The sequence below is a fragment of the Sarcophilus harrisii genome, chromosome 3, assembly GCF_902635505.1.
Source record: "Sarcophilus harrisii chromosome 3, mSarHar1.11, whole genome shotgun sequence".
Classification (NCBI taxonomy): domain Eukaryota; kingdom Metazoa; phylum Chordata; class Mammalia; order Dasyuromorphia; family Dasyuridae; genus Sarcophilus; species Sarcophilus harrisii.
Genome location: NC_045428.1, coordinates 591068393 through 591086092, shown reverse-complemented (window position 1 = coordinate 591086092; position 17700 = coordinate 591068393). Strand labels below are relative to the sequence as shown.

At 63.8% G+C, this 17700-nt stretch overlaps 3 protein-coding genes across 4 annotated transcripts; 2 read left to right on the top strand and 1 right to left on the bottom strand.

Moving 5' to 3' along the window:
* The first annotated feature begins 230 nt into the window (after positions 1-230).
* B9D2 (B9 domain containing 2) lies at positions 231-3141 on the top strand. The gene is made up of 3 exons (XM_031963902.1): positions 231-764; positions 1954-2079; positions 2446-3141. The coding sequence occupies exons 1-3, from the start codon at positions 677-679 to the stop codon at positions 2757-2759; spliced, it is 528 nt and encodes a 175-aa protein (XP_031819762.1). The 5' UTR covers positions 231-676; the 3' UTR covers positions 2760-3141.
* Positions 3142-4780: 1639 nt separating this feature from the next.
* Positions 4781-7968, top strand: TGFB1 (transforming growth factor beta 1). The gene is given in 9 exon segments (XM_031963910.1): positions 4781-5078; positions 5080-5196; positions 5858-5865; positions 6361-6509; positions 6611-6728; positions 6992-7069; positions 7154-7298; positions 7502-7655; positions 7744-7968. Coding segments are annotated over 9 exon segments (1149 nt in total). The 5' UTR covers positions 4781-4857; the 3' UTR covers positions 7903-7968.
* A 2473-nt stretch (positions 7969-10441) lies between these two features.
* CCDC97 (coiled-coil domain containing 97) lies at positions 10442-13843 on the bottom strand. Of its 2 annotated transcripts, none has more exons than XM_031963890.1 (5): positions 13602-13843; positions 12600-13085; positions 11571-11837; positions 11351-11480; positions 10442-11109 (listed from the first exon to the last, which is right to left on the bottom strand). In XM_031963890.1, the coding sequence occupies exons 1-5, from the start codon at positions 13633-13635 to the stop codon at positions 10995-10997; spliced, it is 1032 nt and encodes a 343-aa protein (XP_031819750.1). In that variant the 5' UTR covers positions 13636-13843; the 3' UTR covers positions 10442-10994. The 2 variants fall into 2 exon arrangements, with proteins under 2 accessions (XP_031819750.1, XP_031819751.1); XM_031963891.1 differs by having other exon boundaries at positions 12600-13082; positions 13602-13826.
* Between the last annotated feature and the right edge of the window lie 3857 nt (positions 13844-17700).

Here is a 17700-nt window from a genome sequence, read left to right as displayed (position 1 = left end):
CCGGGCCAATCCCGCGGTCGGGGCGGGACTTTCCGGGGAATTGGGGCGGGGGCCGCGGGGGCCCAAGGCCGGAGCCCGAGGCCCAAATTCTCCGGGTGAAAGGGCGGGGCGGAGGGCTGCCGAACCAGCGCTCCGTGGGGGAGGCGGGAGCTTCCGGGCGGCCCTTTTGGGGGCCAGGCAGGCTTTTGAGGCCCGGGGGCGGAGCTAAATGGGGGCGGGAGGGAAGGGGCGGGGCCAAGGCGATGGGCAGGGTTATCGGTTTTCAGTTAACAGCCTGTATACATATATAGACACATTTGTATCCGCATGTGATACATACTTACGCATGCATATGTATCTTTTTAAGATTTGCAAACCGCTTTAAAATGTCCTGAACCTTCCGTCTCCGGAAGGTCTGCCCATTTTATCATGCAGAGGCCGGGACCTGCCCAGGATTACAGAGCTAGGAAGCCTCCGAGGCTGGATTTGAACTCAGATCTTCGAGTTCGTTGGGATCTGGGGCTCTGCCCACTTAGCTCCCGGCTGAAGCCATGACGCATTCGTTTTGCAGATGAGAAAACAGACCTGTGGCCGGGCACAAAACCCCAGGGACATGCCCAGGGCCAGCCCCGGGTCCGGCCACTGAATTCCAGGGGCTTCCTTCCTGGGCCTCTGACACCTGTCCCCTCCCGGGGCCATGGCCGAGGTCCATGTCATTGGTCAGATCGTTGGGGCAACGGGTTTTTCTGAAGACAGCCTCTTCTGCAAGTGGGGTATCCACACAGGTACGAATGTGGGGCAACCTGGCGTCGTCTGCTGAGACCCCCAAATAGGGACCTTGGCCTGCCTTGTCTCTACAGCTGAGAGATTGGGGACAACCTGGTGTCATCTCCTGAGACCCCCAAATAGGGACCTTGGCCTGCCGTCTCTACAGCTGAGAGATTGGGGACAACCTGGTGTTATCTGCAGGGACCCCCAAATAGGGACCTTGGCCCTCCTTGTCTATACAGCTGAGAAATTGGGGACAATCTGGCATTATCTGCTGAGACCCCCCCAAATAGGGACCTTGGCTCTCCTTGTCCATACAGCTGAGAGATTGGGGACAACCTGGTGTTATCTGCAGGGACCCCCAAATAGGGACCTTGGCCTGCCTTGTCTCTACAGCTGAGAGATTGGGGACAACCTGGTGTCATCTCCTGAGACCCCCAAATAGGGACCTTGGCCTGCCTTGTCTCTACAGCTGAGAGATTGGGGACAACCTGGTGTCATCTCCTGAGACCCCCAAATAGGGACCTTGGCCTGCCTTGTCTCTACAGCTGAGAGATTGGGGACAACCTGGTGTTATCTGCAGGTACCCCCAAATAGGGACCTTGGCCCTCCTTGTCTATACAGCTGAGAAATTGGGGACAATCTGGCATTATCTGCTGAGACCCCCCCAAATAGGGACCTTGGCTCTCCTTGTCCATACAGCTGAGAGATTGGGGACAACCTGGTGTTATCTGCAGGGACCCCCAAATAGGGACCTTGGCCTGCCTTGTCTCTACAGCTGAGAGATTGGGGACAACCTGGTGTCATCTGCTGAGACCTCCAAAATAGGGACTTTGGTCCTCCTGAGAGGAGCTGAGAGAGTGTGGGTGGGAGCATGGGATAGAAGGGCAGGTGCTGGGGTCCTTCCACTCCAAAGTGGGGGTCCATCCCCCGTCCCCCACCTCCCCCGCCCCAGCTGTGAGCACATGGACCAGCCCTTAGCCTGAGGGGAGAGTGCTTGGTTCTACTGGGAGCCTGCTGACCATCAAGGCCTTTCTGAGCAGACTTGCTTAGGAAATAGAAGCCAAAGGCCCCAGAGTTCTCCCCAAGAAGCTTGTTTGCAGTAGAAGCCCAGGCCTACTTAGGCCGTTGAGGCCAGGATTTGACCCGGCTCTTTCAGGGGCACCTCCCCTCCTCTTCAGTGCCTCTTTCCTTCCCAACTGGCAGGTGGAGCATGGAAGCTGTTGTCAGGTGTTCGAGAGGGCCAGACCCAGGTGGACACTCCTCAGTTGGGCAGCATGGCCTACTGGTCTCACCCAATTGACCTGCACTTTGCCACCAAAGGCCTTCAGGGTAAGGGCAGGGGCCCCGGGGTTGGAAGGGGCGGCTCCCAGACATGGGCCGGGTGAGCAGTCCTTCAGGCTGGAGGGGAGCCAGGCCCGGACTCTGGGGCTGGCTCTGCCTACAGGCTTCCCTGGAGGGGCTGGGAGTCCCACTTGGGCCCCTGAAAGACTGAAGACAAAGAAAAGGAGACAGAGGCAGAGTTGTTTATTAGGGCTGAGGCAGACTGGTCACTTCTGAGTGGGGAGATGGGGATCCTGGCGGGAAGGGGGAGACCCTCCAGGGCTGGGGCAGACCCAGAGGGTGGCTGCAGCAGTCTGAGCAAAAACAGGGAAGGCTCGGAAGGCTGGCCCACCCAGGCCCTTCTCCCCTCCATAGGCTGGCCCCGGCTCCACCTGCAAGTGTGGTCTCAGGACAGCTTTGGCCGGTGCCAGCTGTCCGGCTACGGCTTTTCCCATGTGCCCAGCAGCCCCGGGATCCACAGCCTCCACTGTGTGACATGGCGCCCCTTGGGCGGCTGGCGAGAGCAGCTGGCCAGGGCCTTCGTGGGTGGTGGGCCCCAGCTGCTGCACAGCGACGTGGTCTACACCGGCGCCGACCGCTACCGGCTCCACACGGCCGCGGGGGGCACCGTGCACCTGGAGCTGGCCGTGATCCTGAGAAACTTTTCCCGCTACGGGGTGGAGTGCTGAGCACCTGGGCGGGCTCCCAAGCCCCGTCTCATTTCCTCCTGTCCCCTTCTCTGTCCATCCCGGACTGCTGCCCTCAGCGGTCAATCCGCACACTTCCTGAGCTCTCTCTGGGGGCCGGGTGCTGGGATGAGGAAGGCCCCGGGAATTGCCAAGAAACTAAGAGGCTTTCCAGGGGCGTCCGTGTGAATGGGGGCGACCTTGCGAAGGAAATGCACAAATTGTACATCCAGGAGTCCTACAGAGAGCAGACATCGCCGTCCCCTCATCATGTTAAAGGGAAACGGCCTCAGCCCCGAGTCCGGTCCCTTGGGGGGTGTCCAGGGACAGCACCTTGAGTGATTGAACCCCAATGCCTGAGTTAAAAGGAGCCTTATTCACTCTCGATGTGGTCTCATTTATTCTACTCTTTGGAATATGGGGAAACCGAGGCCCAGAAAAGGAAAGGCACCAGCCTAAGGTGGGGGGCTCGAGCCATTGGGGAGCCACCTTCCTTAAGCCTACTTCCTGGCCTCCATCTTCCTTCTTGGGCCTCTGGCCTCCCTGTACTTCTTCCCTTAACGACCTTCGGCTGTCCCTGTGGCTGAGCCCTGTCTCTTGGGGCCCATGGCTGTTCAGCCCCTCTCCCTGTGTCCCCCCAGCCTTGTCCCCCCTCCCAATAATCTGGATTGTTCTCTCCCCACCCTCCGGGTGCTTTTCCCACCCCCAGTGAAGCTCTGGCTCTAAGTTGGGGTCTTCCTGCCCCCAGAGAACTCTTCATCTGGGGTCCCGGAGGATGAGCCCGTAGGTTCCTCCCTCCCCAATTTCTTTCTCCTGACCCTTTTCCTATAAGCGGCCTGGGATCGGAGGTTAAGCCCCTCCCGCGGTGTGTGTGGCTGAATGGGGGGAAGTGCCAGATCGGGGCCAGTGAGAGGCCCAAGCCTCCAGTCGGGAGGGGTATCCCTGGCCCCCCACTCCCGGAGGAACAGAATCCGGGCCGAGAGAGCCCCGGGCGAGGTCTCCCGGCGCTTCGCGGCCCCTCCCCATTGCGGCCAGGGCCCGGGCAGACGGCCGCGGGGGGTGGGGGGAGCCCCTAGACCAGCCCGCTATTCCCACCCCGCCCCCCTTTGCCGGCGTGGGGAGGGGGTGTGAGGACGCCGGGGTCCCGGGGGCGGGGCGCCATCCCCCGGCCTCTGGGCAGCTGGGGGAGCCGCGCTTTCCTCCCTCCCTCCTTCCCCTCCTTCCCCCCGCCTTTCCTCCCCGGCCCCCGCGCGCGCTTCCTGGGTGGGGCCGCAGCCGCTTCAAAAAGCTCCGAAGCCCGAACCCGGCTGCCCCGCCGGAGCCGTCGCCCGCCCCCTGCCCCTGCCCTCCGCCACCCCCGAGCCGGAGCCGCGTTCCCGGGGGGCGCCCCCCGCGCCGTCTCACCCGGAGCCACCGCCGCAGCCTCGTAGCCCAGCCCCGCCCCGGCCCATGCGGGGCCCCTGGGGCCGGCCGGGACCCCCCCGGCTCTAGCGGAGCCCGGGCCGCCGGCCCCAGCGGGAGGAAGGAGGAAGGACGAGGAGGAGCCGGGGGCCCAGGAGCCGCTGTCTCCAGAGCAGCCGCAGGAGCCGCCGCCGCCGCCGCCGCCGCCGCCGGGAGGAGGGAGGGAAGGGAGGGGGGAGGAGGAGGAGGGAGGAGGGGACGGGACTTGTTGCCCAGAAGTTGAGACTTTCTCACCGGCCGAGCCGGAGCGCCCTGCCTGCCCCCGGGAGCCTGGGCCACCGCGCCCCGGGCACTCCGGACCCAGCCGCCCGCTCCCGCCTCCCCGCGGGACCGCTGGTCCCTCGCCCCCAGCGGCCCATCCCCGAATCCAGGCAAAGCCGCGCGGACCTCGGCCCTCTGGCCCTCCGGACAGTCGGGGACGCCTGGCCCCCAGCTCGGGCTCCGAAGTTCTCACCCCGGCGGCCAGTAGTCGCATCTCGGATCTCGTCCCTAGTTTCCCCCTCCTCCCCGCCTTCAGTCTCAGACCCCCCCCCCCTTCCGCGACCTCCCCGAAGGCTTCTCCCCTCCCCTCGGGGACTCCTGCCCTCCCCCGGCCGCCGGCCCCGAGGCCAGAGCAGCCGCCGCGGGCGCCTCTTCCTCCATGCCGCCCTCGGGGCTGCGGGCGGCGGCGGCGGCGGCTGCCCTGGTGCCGCTGCTGGCGCTCCTGCTGGCCCCGCCGCGCCCGGCTGCGGCCATGTCCACCTGCAAGACCTTGGACATGGAGCTGGTGAAGCGGCGGCGCATCGAGGCCATCCGCGGGCAGATCCTGTCCAAGCTGCGGCTGGACAGCCCGCCAAGCCCGGGCGACGTGCCCCCGGGCCCTGCCCGACGCCGTGCTCGCCCTCTACAACAGCACCCGGGACCGCGTGGCCGAGCCGGGGCCCGAGGCCGAGACCGACTACTACGCCAAGGAGGTCACCCGGGTCCTCATGCTGCCCCAGTCGGGTGAGCCCCGGGGGGGGGCGCCCAGCGGGGGGCCGCCCGGGAGGGCCCGCCCGGGCGGACGGGGAGGGGCCTGGGGCCCAGCCCCGCGCGCCGGGCAACGGGGACCCCGGCCCCACGAGGGCGGCCACACGCCGTGGGCGGGGCGTCCCTCTGCCGGCCGGGAAACCCCGGAGTCCAGCCCCCCGTCCCTCCCTCCCGCCAGTGGCCCCGGGGCAGGGAATCGGCGGCTGGAACCTCAGGCAGAAGGCGGTTCCGCCGTTCCCCCTTTCCCCCCCCGAGCCGGCCCGCTCCCGGTCCCCTTCTCTGCATCCTGCCCCCTCCTCCCCCTCCATCTCTTCTCCTGTCTCCCGTCCTCGTTCTCAGAAAGTGCCCTGCTTTAGGTCAAGCCCGGGTTGAACCAAACCCCCCACTAACTAAGGGCGGGGCAGGATACCCCTTCACCCAGCGCTTTGGCCTTTGTCCCTCCTCGTTTCGGCCCTCCCATTTGTCTCCCCCTCCCCATCCAGCTCCCTCTCTCTCCCCCTCCCCATCTCCCTCTCTCTCCCTCTCCCCCTCCCGCTCCCTCTCTCTCCCCCTCCCGCTCCCGCTCCCTCTCTCTCCCCCTCCCCATCCAGGCTCCTCTCTTTGCTCTCCACACCCCCTCCCCCCAAGCAGAGGAGCCCTGGTTTGGAGTCAGAGGAGCCCCAGCTTTTTCCACTTAACACCCACCCACACCACATTGGACAAATCACTTATTTTCTAGACCTCCTCCGTCTCCTCGGGTACCCTGCAAGAGTTGAACTAGCTAGCCTCTAATGTCCCATCATCCCCCTCTAAGCCTGCGTTCCTATTGGACCCCGTCCCCCACTCTCCCCCCACATTCTGGTCCCTCGCTCTCCCTGGGGCTCGGGCCACCCAGGGACTGGCTCTGTGGTTTCCGAATGGCTCAGCCACAGGAGTTGTTGGGAGGTGGGGGGGTGGTCTGTGTGTGAGGAGAGGGCACCGGATCAGGAAGCAGAGGGGGAGGGAAGCAGGGGAGCTCCCGGCGTGGAGGGGCCCCGGGCCTCTGCCATCTCTCCTCGGGCATCCCTCGCCTCCCTGCCGAGACAGGCCCGGAGATGCTTTGGCTGGGGCCGGCGAGGCCGGCTCCCCCTGACCGCTGTCCTGCTCTGCCCCCCAGATGTTGAGAAGATCCCCCATAGCGTCTACTTCCACTTCAACACCTCGGAGCTCCAGGAAGCCGTGCCCAACCCGGCCCTGCTGTCTCGAGCCGAGCTCCGGATGCTAAAGACCAAGTCTACGGTGGAACAGCACGTGGAGCTCTATCAGGTGAGCCTGGGCTGCTGAGGCCTGTGGGGCTGGCAGGGCCTGGGGGGGGGGGGAGGCCTCCTCCGGGGCTGCCGCCTCACTGCCCTCTGCCCTCCCCCAAGAAATTTGGCAACGGCTCCTGGCGCTACCTGACCAACCAGCGCGTGCGGCCCAGCCAGGGCGTGGAGTGGCTGTCCTTTGATGTCACCAGTGTGGTGTACCAGTGGCTGAGTAGCAGAGGTGAGGTTGGGGAAGGAGGAGGGACGCGGCTGCTGGGGGAGAAGGAGGCTGCTTGGGCCTCCGGGGCCAGGGAACCTTGTGCTGAGAAACCAGGGAGCTCGGCCCGCACCCGTCCCAGTAAAGTACGGGTTAGTTCTCCAATGGAGATCCCCGCCTCCCCGTGACTATTCTCTTTCCGCCCTTTGGGGACCCCGTGGCCCCCAGCCCTGTCCTTTCCTTTTGCCTGTCCCCACCTCATCTCCCCCTCTTCTCGTGACTCCCAGAAAAGACCGAGACCTTCCGCCTCAGCGCCCACTGCTCGTGTGACCAGAAGGACACCCAGCTACATATGGACATTAGTGGTGAGTGCCTGGTCTGGGGGCTGACGGCTGGGGTCAGGCCGGAACCCAGTGGCCTTGGGCTCACCTCTCTGCCTCCCCCGTCAGGTCTGAACAATGTCCGCGGAGACATGGGCATCATTCAGAACCAGAACCGTCCTTTCCTGCTGCTCATGGCCACCCCGTTGGACAGGGCCCAGAACCTTCACACCCACAGGAACCGGAGGGCCCTGGACACCGACTACTGCTTCAGGTGAGAATGACCTGTCCCTCCTGCTCCCAGGACCCACCTCTAGCTTCTCCCCTCTCTGACCCCTGACTTCCCGGCTTCTCACCTCCTTGGTCGCCCCATTCCTTTTCCCCGACCCCTCCGGACCGCTCTCTCCTGTCCCCTGAGTTTGCCTCCCCCCCACAGCCCCCTGCCCTCCGAACTGAGACTGTCCCCCCTCCCCGTAGCTCCTCGGAGAAGAACTGCTGTGTCCGGCAGCTCTACATCGATTTTCGCAAAGATTTGGGCTGGAAGTGGATCCATGAGCCCAAAGGTTATCATGCCAATTTCTGCCTGGGGCCCTGTCCCTACATCTGGAGCCTGGACAACCAGTACAGCAAGGTGAGCTGCTGCGGCCCGGGGAGGGGACAGGAGGGGGGGCGAGGGCCGGGGGGCCAGGGACCCCCATGTCTCATCTCCCTCCTTGCAGGTCCTGGCCCTCTACAACCAGCACAACCCGGGGGCCTCGGTCAACCCTTGCTGCGTGCCCCAGGCCCTGGAGCCCTTGCCTATCGTTTACTATGTGGGGCGGAAGCCCAAGGTGGAGCAGCTGTCCAACATGATTGTCCGCTCCTGCAAGTGCAGCTGAGACCCCCGCCCTGATCCCCGGGGACCCCCCGGCAGGCCCGGCCCCCTTCCCCCCACTCCTCCCGCTGGACCCAGGGAGGGGACCCCTGGGGGTTGTGTTTAAAGCCCGGCCCCAAACCCTGGGGAAATTGGGTGGAGGAAAACTGGGATCTTTTTTGAGGGGGCTGTTTGGGATGAGGGGGGGCCGCCCATTGTCTGCCTTCCTTATCCTGGGCTCCTTCCATCCCTAAAGAGCCTCTCCCGACACATCTCGGCCTCCTCGGCCTCTGGCATTCTCTGGCATCTTTCCCCGGTCTGTGGTGCCCATCTCAGTGCCCGACCCCCCCACGGGTTAACCCTGCTCCTTGCTCCCCAGTCTGGGGCTGAGGGATCCCCCATTGAGGCCGAGGCCCAGGCCCAGGCTCCTCCTCCTTCCCGCAGCTACTTCTGAGGGGCCGGTGGGTAGCAGCGTCGGGGGCTGGGGTTTCCTCGGGCCTCGGGGGCATCACTGGTCAGGCAGGGGCACTGGCAGACCCAAGAGCCGCGAAGAGCCCCCTGCGAGAAGCAGCCGCAGCTGTGCCACAGGGGCAGCCGTTTCCCCACCGCGGAAGGGCCGCCGAACCGGGGTCACCGCGGCAACATGGAGGCTCCTCGGAGTGTGCATGTGTGCGCACACAGCCCGGGCCGATGCCTCTTTCCTCCTCTGAGCCCCTCCCTCTGCCCCCGGGCTCGAGTTCTCGGGCCAGGGATGCCCAGTGAGCTGGCAAGAGGAGGGGGCTGGGCCTCGGGGGTGCCCGCCCTGCCCAGCCTGGCCGAGAAACTGCAGCTAAGCACCTTCCCCTTTCGGGAGAGGTGGTGGGTGGGGGGAAGCCCCACCCCTCTGTGTGCCACCCTGGCATCTCCAGAGCCCCTCCTCCCTCCCCATCTCGCACCCGGGGCCCTGCCCTACGCCCGGCTCGTGCCTGCCAGGGGCCCCCGGCTGGGTGGTCAGGCTAAGTCGGGGCACGTCTGCCCCATGCCCGAAGCTGCTGGCGGCTGCGGGTGGGGGAGGGGGAGAGGAGGAGGTGCTGGAGAGGTGGCTGCTCCCCCAAAGGCCCGAGTCCCTCCCCTGAGGCTGGGGCCGGAGGGAAGTGAAGGGGGGTACGGCTGGGTTCCGGCGAGGCTTCCTGTCCGGCCCCCACAGGGGCAGGAAACTGAGGGCGGTAGGGACCCTTCCTGTCTCTGCTCCCGGTCTTAAACAAGGGCTTGTCCCTGCCCCCTCCCGGCCCGGCTCCTTCCCCGGGCCAGCGCGTGTGAGAGGCTCGAGGGGGGTCAGGGCGGCCCGGCCGAGTCTGTGCACATTCACATCTGAGTGGGCGTGTTTGTGTCTTGGAGCCTGGGTGTTTTCCCTCCAGCTGGTGTGTTTTGTGTTGTCTGTGGCTTGGGGTGTGCGTTTGTGTGCCCACCCCTCCTTCCCCCTTCCCTGGGGCCTCTCTGCTGCCACGGTGGCAGGCGGGCGCCCGCGGGCAGGGGCTGCGGTGGGCGTTGGCACCAAGCCCAGCCCACTGTATAAATATCCCCGGGCCTGCTGTGTTTACACGGCGCATACCCTGGGGAGGGGATCCTGGGCAGGGGGGCCGGGCGCCGCCGCTGCCTCTCCCCGGCTCCTTTCTCCCGGCTTGGGAGGGGAGAGGCAGAGCCCCGCGGCTGGGATGCCTGGGTCCCTGAGGGGGCGGCAGGGGGCAGCCCGGAACACAAATATTTTCTCTGACTCCAGGGCCGTGGGCGAGACAGGGCCCGGCCCAGCACGCAGACGCAGACGCAGACGCAGACTCACTCCCGTAACCCCCACGGGGAGACACAGACAGACTGACCGACCCCCGACCCCCGGCCCCCCGTGGGACATCAGTCATCCTCTGCCGGGAATCACCGGGCCCGGCCCCGGGGTCGGGGTGGGAGGTTGGAGCCACCGGGTACGAGGGGATCGCAGAAGCCCAACGGTCCGGAGCCGGCCCATTTCCCCAGGGGAAATGCAGGGAGGTCCAGCTGCCCATCCCCGGGGTTCACACCGAGCCGGGGCCCTCCCCCCTCAGTCCCCGCGCCTGTGCCCCGGCTTTCTCTGCCACTAGTCTGAGCCTGGCTTGGGCTCTCTGAGCCTCAGTGTCCCCCTTTGGCTCTCGGGACCTGGACCCTGGGCTTCCACTGGAGCAGGGCCTCCCGAGCGTGGGCCCTCATCCCTTGGTCCCCTGGGCCCCGGCAGGCAGAAGGGGAGGGGTGGGGCCCGTCTCCCCAGTCCTTACTCACCCCACTTCCCCCCGTGACTCAGTAGGAAAGCCCCACTGGAAGGGGAGAAAGCGGGGGCAAGGCACCTAGGTGGTCTCTTTCCCATGGCTTCGGCTATCTCGGGAGCGCCGGGGCCGACCAAGCCAAGGGTTTGGGGGAGGCCGGAGGGAGAATCGGAGCCGTCTTTTCCTTTGGGGGAGGGGAGCCGGGGGCCTGGGAAGGCAGGACGCCTGGGTTCCCACACAGCCGGCTGAGTCACCAGGGTCATCTGGCTCCCGTTAGGCACCGCCAGCTTGCCATCTGCGCCCCCCACCCAGACGGGCCCCGGGGCTGGGCTGAAGGGGTGGGAAGGCCCTCCGGGGGAGGGGAGGGGAAAGGCAAAGGATGACTCAGGGCCCATGATAACAGGCTGCAAGTATTTGGAGAGTGTAAACAGGGCAGGAGGAAGTGAAGGAAGGGAAAGTTGCGGCTGTGGTTGGGGACGCGAGGGGAGCCGGGGCGGCCTCTCCGAGCAAGCGCCGGTCCTCAGGCCAGTCCTGTTCTGAGCGACCTTGACCAAGACGGGGCCCGGGGGCGGCCGAATCCCGAGCCGCTCGGGGCCCGGAAGGGGGAGGAGCCTCGGGGAGAGGCAGGATGGGGACGGGGCGTTAGCAGAGGTCGGAGGTCGCGCACCGAGAGGCGGAGGGATCCCGGGGAGGGGGCGCTGCCCTGGGCCCCCCCCACAAAGCACCGGAGGCTGCGCTTCCTCATCAGTCATGTTCCGGGTGGGGGATGTCTGCGCCTGGCAGGGGGCGCCCCCTGCTGGGGTCCGGCGGCCACCGCCCGGGGGACCAGTTTGGGTCCGGGTTCTAGCTAGTCCTCCTCATCTGGCTCCGCCTCCCCCGGCTCCTCTTCATCGAAGTAGCGCTCCTCCTCGTCCCGAGTCACAATGTCCAAGTTGTCAAACTCCGGGTTGTCGTCCACCTTACTGCGGCGGGGGGAGGGGAAACGGGGCTCGACGGGCGTGTTCCCCGAAACCAACCTCAGCCAAAGGGAGAGAGGAAGGGGAGGGGGACCGCGAGAGGGGGCGGGGCTTTTCCGTCCAGGCCAATGCTTCCAGGTCCGTCCCCCACTTCAGTGCTCCCCACCTCCCCGGGCTGCTTCGGGGACAGTGCTCCCCCCTCCCCCCCGAGAGCCTCCGTTCCTGGGGGCGGGGACAACGGGCCCACCTGTAATCAAAGTCTCCGTCTTTGCCGTCCAGGAAGCGCTGGTGCATCCTGCTGGTGAATTCCTCCCTGAGGATGACCTTCTCCTCTGAATCGGGGACCCAGGCTTCTTCCTCCTGCCCAGGCCCGCAATCTGTTGGACAGACCATTGGGGTGGTGGGTGGGGGCTGCCTCCGGAGCCTTCTGCAGCCCCTCCCCGGCCCGATGGGGGCCCCTTTCTCACTTTCTTCCTCTTCTTCATCCTCCTCCTCTTCATCTTCGTCCTCCTCCAGGCAGGCATCCTCCTCCTCCTGTTGCTGCAGCAGCCTTCGCTGGAGCACCCCCTCCTGGTAGGACTGGAGGAGCAGGTCTGCCAGAGGGCAGCCATCCGGGGCCAGGGGCTTTGGGGAGCGGGCGGCCAGCTCCTCTTCGCTCAGGTACTGTCCAATGTACTGCTCATACAGCAGGGGGTCCCGGGCCCGCATCTGCTCATCGCTGAAGTACTCCCCACCTGGGGCACAACAGGACACAGGTCCCGATGGGGCCGCCTAGAGGCTCGGCTCCCTCCCCTCCCCCTTCTCTGCAATACCCCCAGCCCCCCAGCTTCGGGCAGGAGGGGGCGGTGTGGGTTTCTTGGAGCAGCCGGGAACTGTATTGAGTGAGGGACCCCATCCTGTGTTTGGAGGCACGGAGTTGTCTTGGGGGGGGGGGGGCTAGATGTGTGCTGATATGGTCCAGACTTTTCCAGTGTATCTGCTGCCGTGTCCCTGTCCTGGCCTAGAGCTGGCCGGCGGCCATCTGTAGGAATGACCCTGGATCGGGCCCTGTCCCAGGCTCTGTGCATGTCCCCATTACTATGTTGGTTTGTGTTCCTGTCTCTGACCCCATCCCCGTCCCCGCGGGGTCCAGCTCCGCCTCTCCATCCCCATCCCCGTCACTGTCCCCTGTCCTGCTCCGTGTCCCCTTCGGGGTTGGGCTGTGTCTCCCTATCCCCATCACTACTGTCCCGCTCCGTGTCCCGTTCCATGTCCCTGTCCCCGCAGGGTTCTCCCTCCATTGTTCCGCTGCGTGTCCCCGTCATTGTCCCCTGTCCTGCCCCCTGCCCCCTTGGGGGTTCGGCTGTGTCTCCCTATCCCCATCATTGTCCCGCTCCGTGTCCCCGCCCCCGCGGGGTTCTCCCTCCGTGTCTCCTCACTGTCCGGCTCCGTGTCCCCTCGGGGGGCCGGCTCCGTCTCCCTATCCCCAACGCTGTCCCGGGCCGCGGGGCCCGTACCGCGGATGAGCTCCTGCAGGGCTGCGTAGCGCCGGTTACGCAGGCGGGTGCGGGAGGCCCTGCCCCGGGCGGCGGCCCCCCGCAGCACCTCGGCGCAGTAGAAGTCGGCCCGGTAGTCCCCGCGCAGGTGCTGGAAGCAGGCCAGGTGCTCCTCGCGGAGGCTGCTGCGGAAGCGCTCCAGGAAGACCAGGGGCTTGTCGCGGTAGAGGCGGCGCAGGATGGCCACCTTCTCCCTCTCGGTGAAGTCGGGCTCGTCCTTCTGCTGGCTGCGCACGGGGATGCGGCTGCCGGCCACGGCGCGCAGCATGGCCCGGACGCCGGGGTCCTCCTGGACCTCCTCCTCGTCCTCCTCCTCGGCCTGGGCAGGGCCCTGCTTCTGGGGGGCCTGAGGGGGCTGCGCCCCGCTCGGCTCCCCCCAGTGCAGGGCGCCCCCTCCCAGGCCGAGCTCGGGGGCCGCAGAGGCTGCTGCTGCTGCTGCTGCTGCTGCTGGGGAACAGGAATGACCACGCCTGCTGGGCGGGGCCGCCCCTCCCCCCGAGGCAGCCTGCCCTCCGGGCGCTTACACTCAGCAGGAGAGGCGGAACCTACGGCTCAGACCTGAAGGCTGGGATTCGAATTCAGCTCCTCCTACCCCAAACCCGTTCCTTCCCCCGCCCTGCTCTAGGTGGGGACTTAACTAGTCCGGGATAGGGAAGCAGGCCAGGTGAGCCTGTGTGCGCAGGCGCAAACGCGGGATAGGTGCGCCTATGTGCGCAGGCGCCTGCGTGGGCCTGTCCCGTCCGTGTGCGCAGGCGCCGGCAGCGTAGGGCCCGGGACAAAACACTAAGGAGGGCGGGGGAAGGGAAGCTCCTCGAGGGCAGCGTCCGTCTCGCGCGGCTTCTCGATAAACGCCTGCGGACGGGGAGGGGGGGGGCAGGGCTCCGAGAGCGGGGGGAGATGCCGTTTCTAATGACCCGCCGCGGCTTGGCACCCCATTCCCTGCACCCCAGGCCCGATCCTCACCTGCTCGGGAACCCTGAACCGCTTCCGTCTCCATCCCGAGTCCTCTCGGCGGCGATCCGGGTTCTCCGAATCCACTTCCGGCGCTCCCGAGTGCGGCCCCCAAACGGTCCCTGCCTCGGCCTGCGCTTCCGGCCCTTGGTTCCGGACCGCACAATGTCCGCCCCAAGGCAGTGTCCCCAGAAGGGGCACCGAGAGGAAAGAAAGGGAGGCGGCTTCCACCGACGGAAGCCTTGAATCCGCCGAGCCTTTAAGGATGCTAACTTAACGGTGCTACCTATCGAGGCCGCTAGATGGCGCCGTCAAGAATTCGAACGCATCTCAGAAACACTGCGCCGCCTCAGTCTTCTCATCTTTAAAATAGGCATAATAATAGCACCTGCTAGTACGAGCTACGTGCAAAGTGCTTTTGCACCCTTGGAGCTCTATGCAAGTCATTTTTATTGTTGGCTTCAGGCCAGGGCCACGCAGGGATAAAGGAGGGGAAGTCAGTGGCCCCTTGCGAGTGGAGCCGAGTGTATATTAAGGGGAATGGGACAGAAAAACTGACGCCCCTGGTCTCTCCAGAGAGGAGGGCTGGGGGCGGGTGTGTGGAGAGGGACTAGGACAGGGGAGAGACAGGAAGCAGGGAGACCGGGGCGATCCAGGTCGGGAGTCAGCGCCAGTGGATGGGATGGCGAGTCCTGGCAAGCCCTGGGAGTGAGAGCTGGGAAAGCTGTGTGTTGGTTCCGGAAGTGTCTGAGAAGCTGAGGAAGTTTTATTATTATTTTTTTAATATTACCTAAATTTCCCTCTATACACCCCCCCCCCCTTTTCCATTTTTCTTTGACAAAAATCAAACTGAACCAAATTTAATTTCCCGGATCCAAGAAGCATGTAACCCGCCCCGTCGGGGGAATAAATAATGGCATGATTTCCTGGGAGGTAACAAAGGGGAAACCTCTCCCAAAGCAAAGAAGGGGCCAGGGGGGTTAGAAGAAACGAGTCAGATGGGACTAGAAATTTAAAACCGGAAGTCCTTTGGGACGAAGGCATCACCAGTGCCGGGGCAAACGGGTGGAGGTTGGAAAATGGAGACATAGGGAGGACGGAAAGGACGGATGGAGGAGAGCTGGGAAGAAGTCACAGATGAGCGGAGGAGGCCCGGCAGGGGACGTGCCCCGGACCTGCAGGAAAGAGAATGGGGGGGTTGGGGGGGGGGACAGAAGGCAAGTCATCCCGAAAGGGGGTGGGGAGGTGGGGAGTGGGTTGGGTTCCACGGCGATGAGCCCGCTGGGGAGCCCAAGGGGGCTCCCCAAGTAAATGGCGCAGCCCTGTCTGTTTTGGGGCAAGTGATCCCACTGGCTACAGGACAATAAGCATTAAGTGACATGACTTCTCAGACCTGTCAGCTCGTCAGCCCCTCGTTTTCAGATGGGGGCAGGGACTCAGTGACCTGTCCTAATTCTAATTAAGAGGAAAGGAAGGCCTAATTTTTATCATTCGGGTACATCATCCTTGGCCTTCCTGGGCCCCAAGGTGCCTTGTCGCTCTTTGTCTTGTTCCACTGAACAAGGAAATGGCAATCCACTCAAGAACCTCTGCAAAGAAAACCATGGACAGATGGTCCACAGGGGTCAGAGTTGGGTACGGCTGGCATTCTAATGGGTTCAGAATCGACAGTGAAATGCTAGTGATAAATCTGGCTTCCCTGGGACTGTGCCCGTGCCTTTTGGGCTTTTCTGCCCATTTGGACCGCTGGTTTTGTGCTTGAGGATTTCAGGGAGGCCCTGGAGCAGTCTTTAAGTGGCCCAGGGCGGTCATGAGGAAGGGCCTGGATGAACAACCACTTTTCAGATGTTCCGGAGCAAAGCGCCCAACTCGCAGCTGTCACACTGCCCAGTGCAGCCTCCGCCAGATCCGAGGAGGTTGGACGGTGGGGCTCCCAGGGATCCTTGCCTCCGGTGGAAGGGCTCCTTTCCAGCTGGGCAGCCCTGGACGAGATGTTCTGTGGGTTGCGATTCCCTCCCGCTGCCCTTGATCTCAGGGAGTCTCATGTTTTCACCCATTTGAGAGCTCGCCCAAGTACGAGGCTGGGCTCCCCAGAAGGACTGGTAGAGGCAGCCTAGTCTAGCCAGACAACCTGGAAGGCCCCTGTGGAACCCCAGCTCCAAGAGCTCCCAGTCCTGAGGAGGCTGAGGGAGGCGGTTGAGGAGGGGCTCTCCCATGGTCCCGGAGATCAGAGTGCCCTTTACTTCCTGGTGAGGGGCTTCTGAAGGCTGGGGAGCCCGTGCAGGATGAGGGCAGGGAGAAGAGGGCGGTGAGCCATGTTCTTCAGGACTTGTTTCTCTGGAGGAAATCCAGTTCCTTGGTCCTTGTGTCTTCACAGCAGGGCCAGGTCAATTTACTTGAACCCCTTTCTCCCTCTGAGAACTGGGTGTGCAATTTACACTATGTTTCTTTTGAGGAAAAGGGTGTTTGTCTTAAGGTACCACCTGGTTGGGGTGTTCGATGGGAAGAGGGTGAAGAAACGCAGCAGGGGGAGCTTCCAGGTCAGGCTGGGCCCAGTGGCCCTTAGGAAATGGCCCAAACCTGCCCTCTGTGGGAAGAGCGTCCCTGCTTCAGATTCCTCCTCAACCAGGAAGGGATGGGTGTGCACATGCCCCGCCTTGGTCACATACACCCGGACCCACATCACACACACCCCCCCCCCCCCACTTGCTCTCCTCCCCAAACCTGTTCATTTGTTTGAGAATATTTCCAACTTCCAGAGAAATAGCTATCACTAGCACCCTAGTCCAGGCTCCCCCTTTTCTTCCATACACTCTAACTCACCTCTCCCCATCCCCAACCCTACCTCTCCAAGCCCTGGTCCCCCCAGACAGAAGGGTCCCAGCAGGGGGCTAGCCCTGGGTCCTTGCCTGGCATGTTGGTTGCTGCAGTGGTGCCTGACAGCAAGGCACCAGGAAGGATTTGGGGGTGGGGGGGGCCTGCACACAGGCTTTCTGGCCGAGCTCTTGGGAGGTGGGTTTGGATGTCCTCTTGCTGAATTGTGACCTAGGGGAGGGGCAGTCCCTCTGCCTGAGGCGGTTTTTCCTTCTGAAAAGTGGGCTTACTGGCACAGCTCCTACTTCCCTGCATCCCCCTGGGGCTCCCCATCTCCACCTGGGTCCTGTACACACCAGCTTCTCCTTTTCTTGTTGGCTCCAGCCCCCCACCCCCTGCTCCATGGCGTCTTTGGAGACTGCCGCTGGGACGTGGCCTCTGGACCACTGGGGACCCTTCTGCTGGTGAGGGCTGTGCTTGTGCCAGAGGGGCCTGGGGCCCGCTGCGGCAAATCATGGACCAAGGCGGCCCGACCCTCTTCATCGTTCTCCCAGCCCACAGCACATATTGGTGGCTTGGGTACTTGGCTGATTTGGGGTGAGGGGGAACTCCCAAGGGGTGGCAGTCACACAGTTTCCAGCAAACTGCCACCCAGCCCAGGAGGCCATGGGGTCGGGGTCTTTCCCAAGACCTCCCATCCCTTGCCGCTCGCTCGCTCTCCCTCCCTCCACAAGAGACCACTAACACGTCTAGAATAAAAGTTTTAAAGTTCAATAGTCACTCTCTCCAAATACAAAAAGCAGTTACAATTCAACTCAACACAGAAGCGTGTGCAAAGTTACGGGAACTTAGACATTGTATAAAAAGTTAGGTTAAAGATGATTTCGTGGTTTTGTTTCCCAAGTGGATGCGTGCTCTTCCTCAGTCACCTGAACTCAGCAAAGAAATTGTTACCTTGATGAAATATTAACAGCCGTCCCACAGTAAAAACTGACATAAATTCTAAAAATTAAAAAACAGCATAATTACCATAAAACATCTGGCTTGCCTCTTCCTCCCTCCATCTTTTTTCTTTTTTTTCCTTTTTTTTTTTTTTTTTTGGTTTTTTTTTCTGCAAAGTCTCAGACAATAAAACATCTCCAGCGGGGGTTGGTTCCAAGAAGGCCTGGAAAGCTGAGGGGGAGGAGGAGAAATCCAGGGCGGCAACCACGGCCCCCTCCTGGGCTCTCCTCTGGCCCCTGGAGCTTCTGAGTGCTTTCCCCTGGATCCCCTGGAGGCCCGCAGGCCTCCGAGCGGG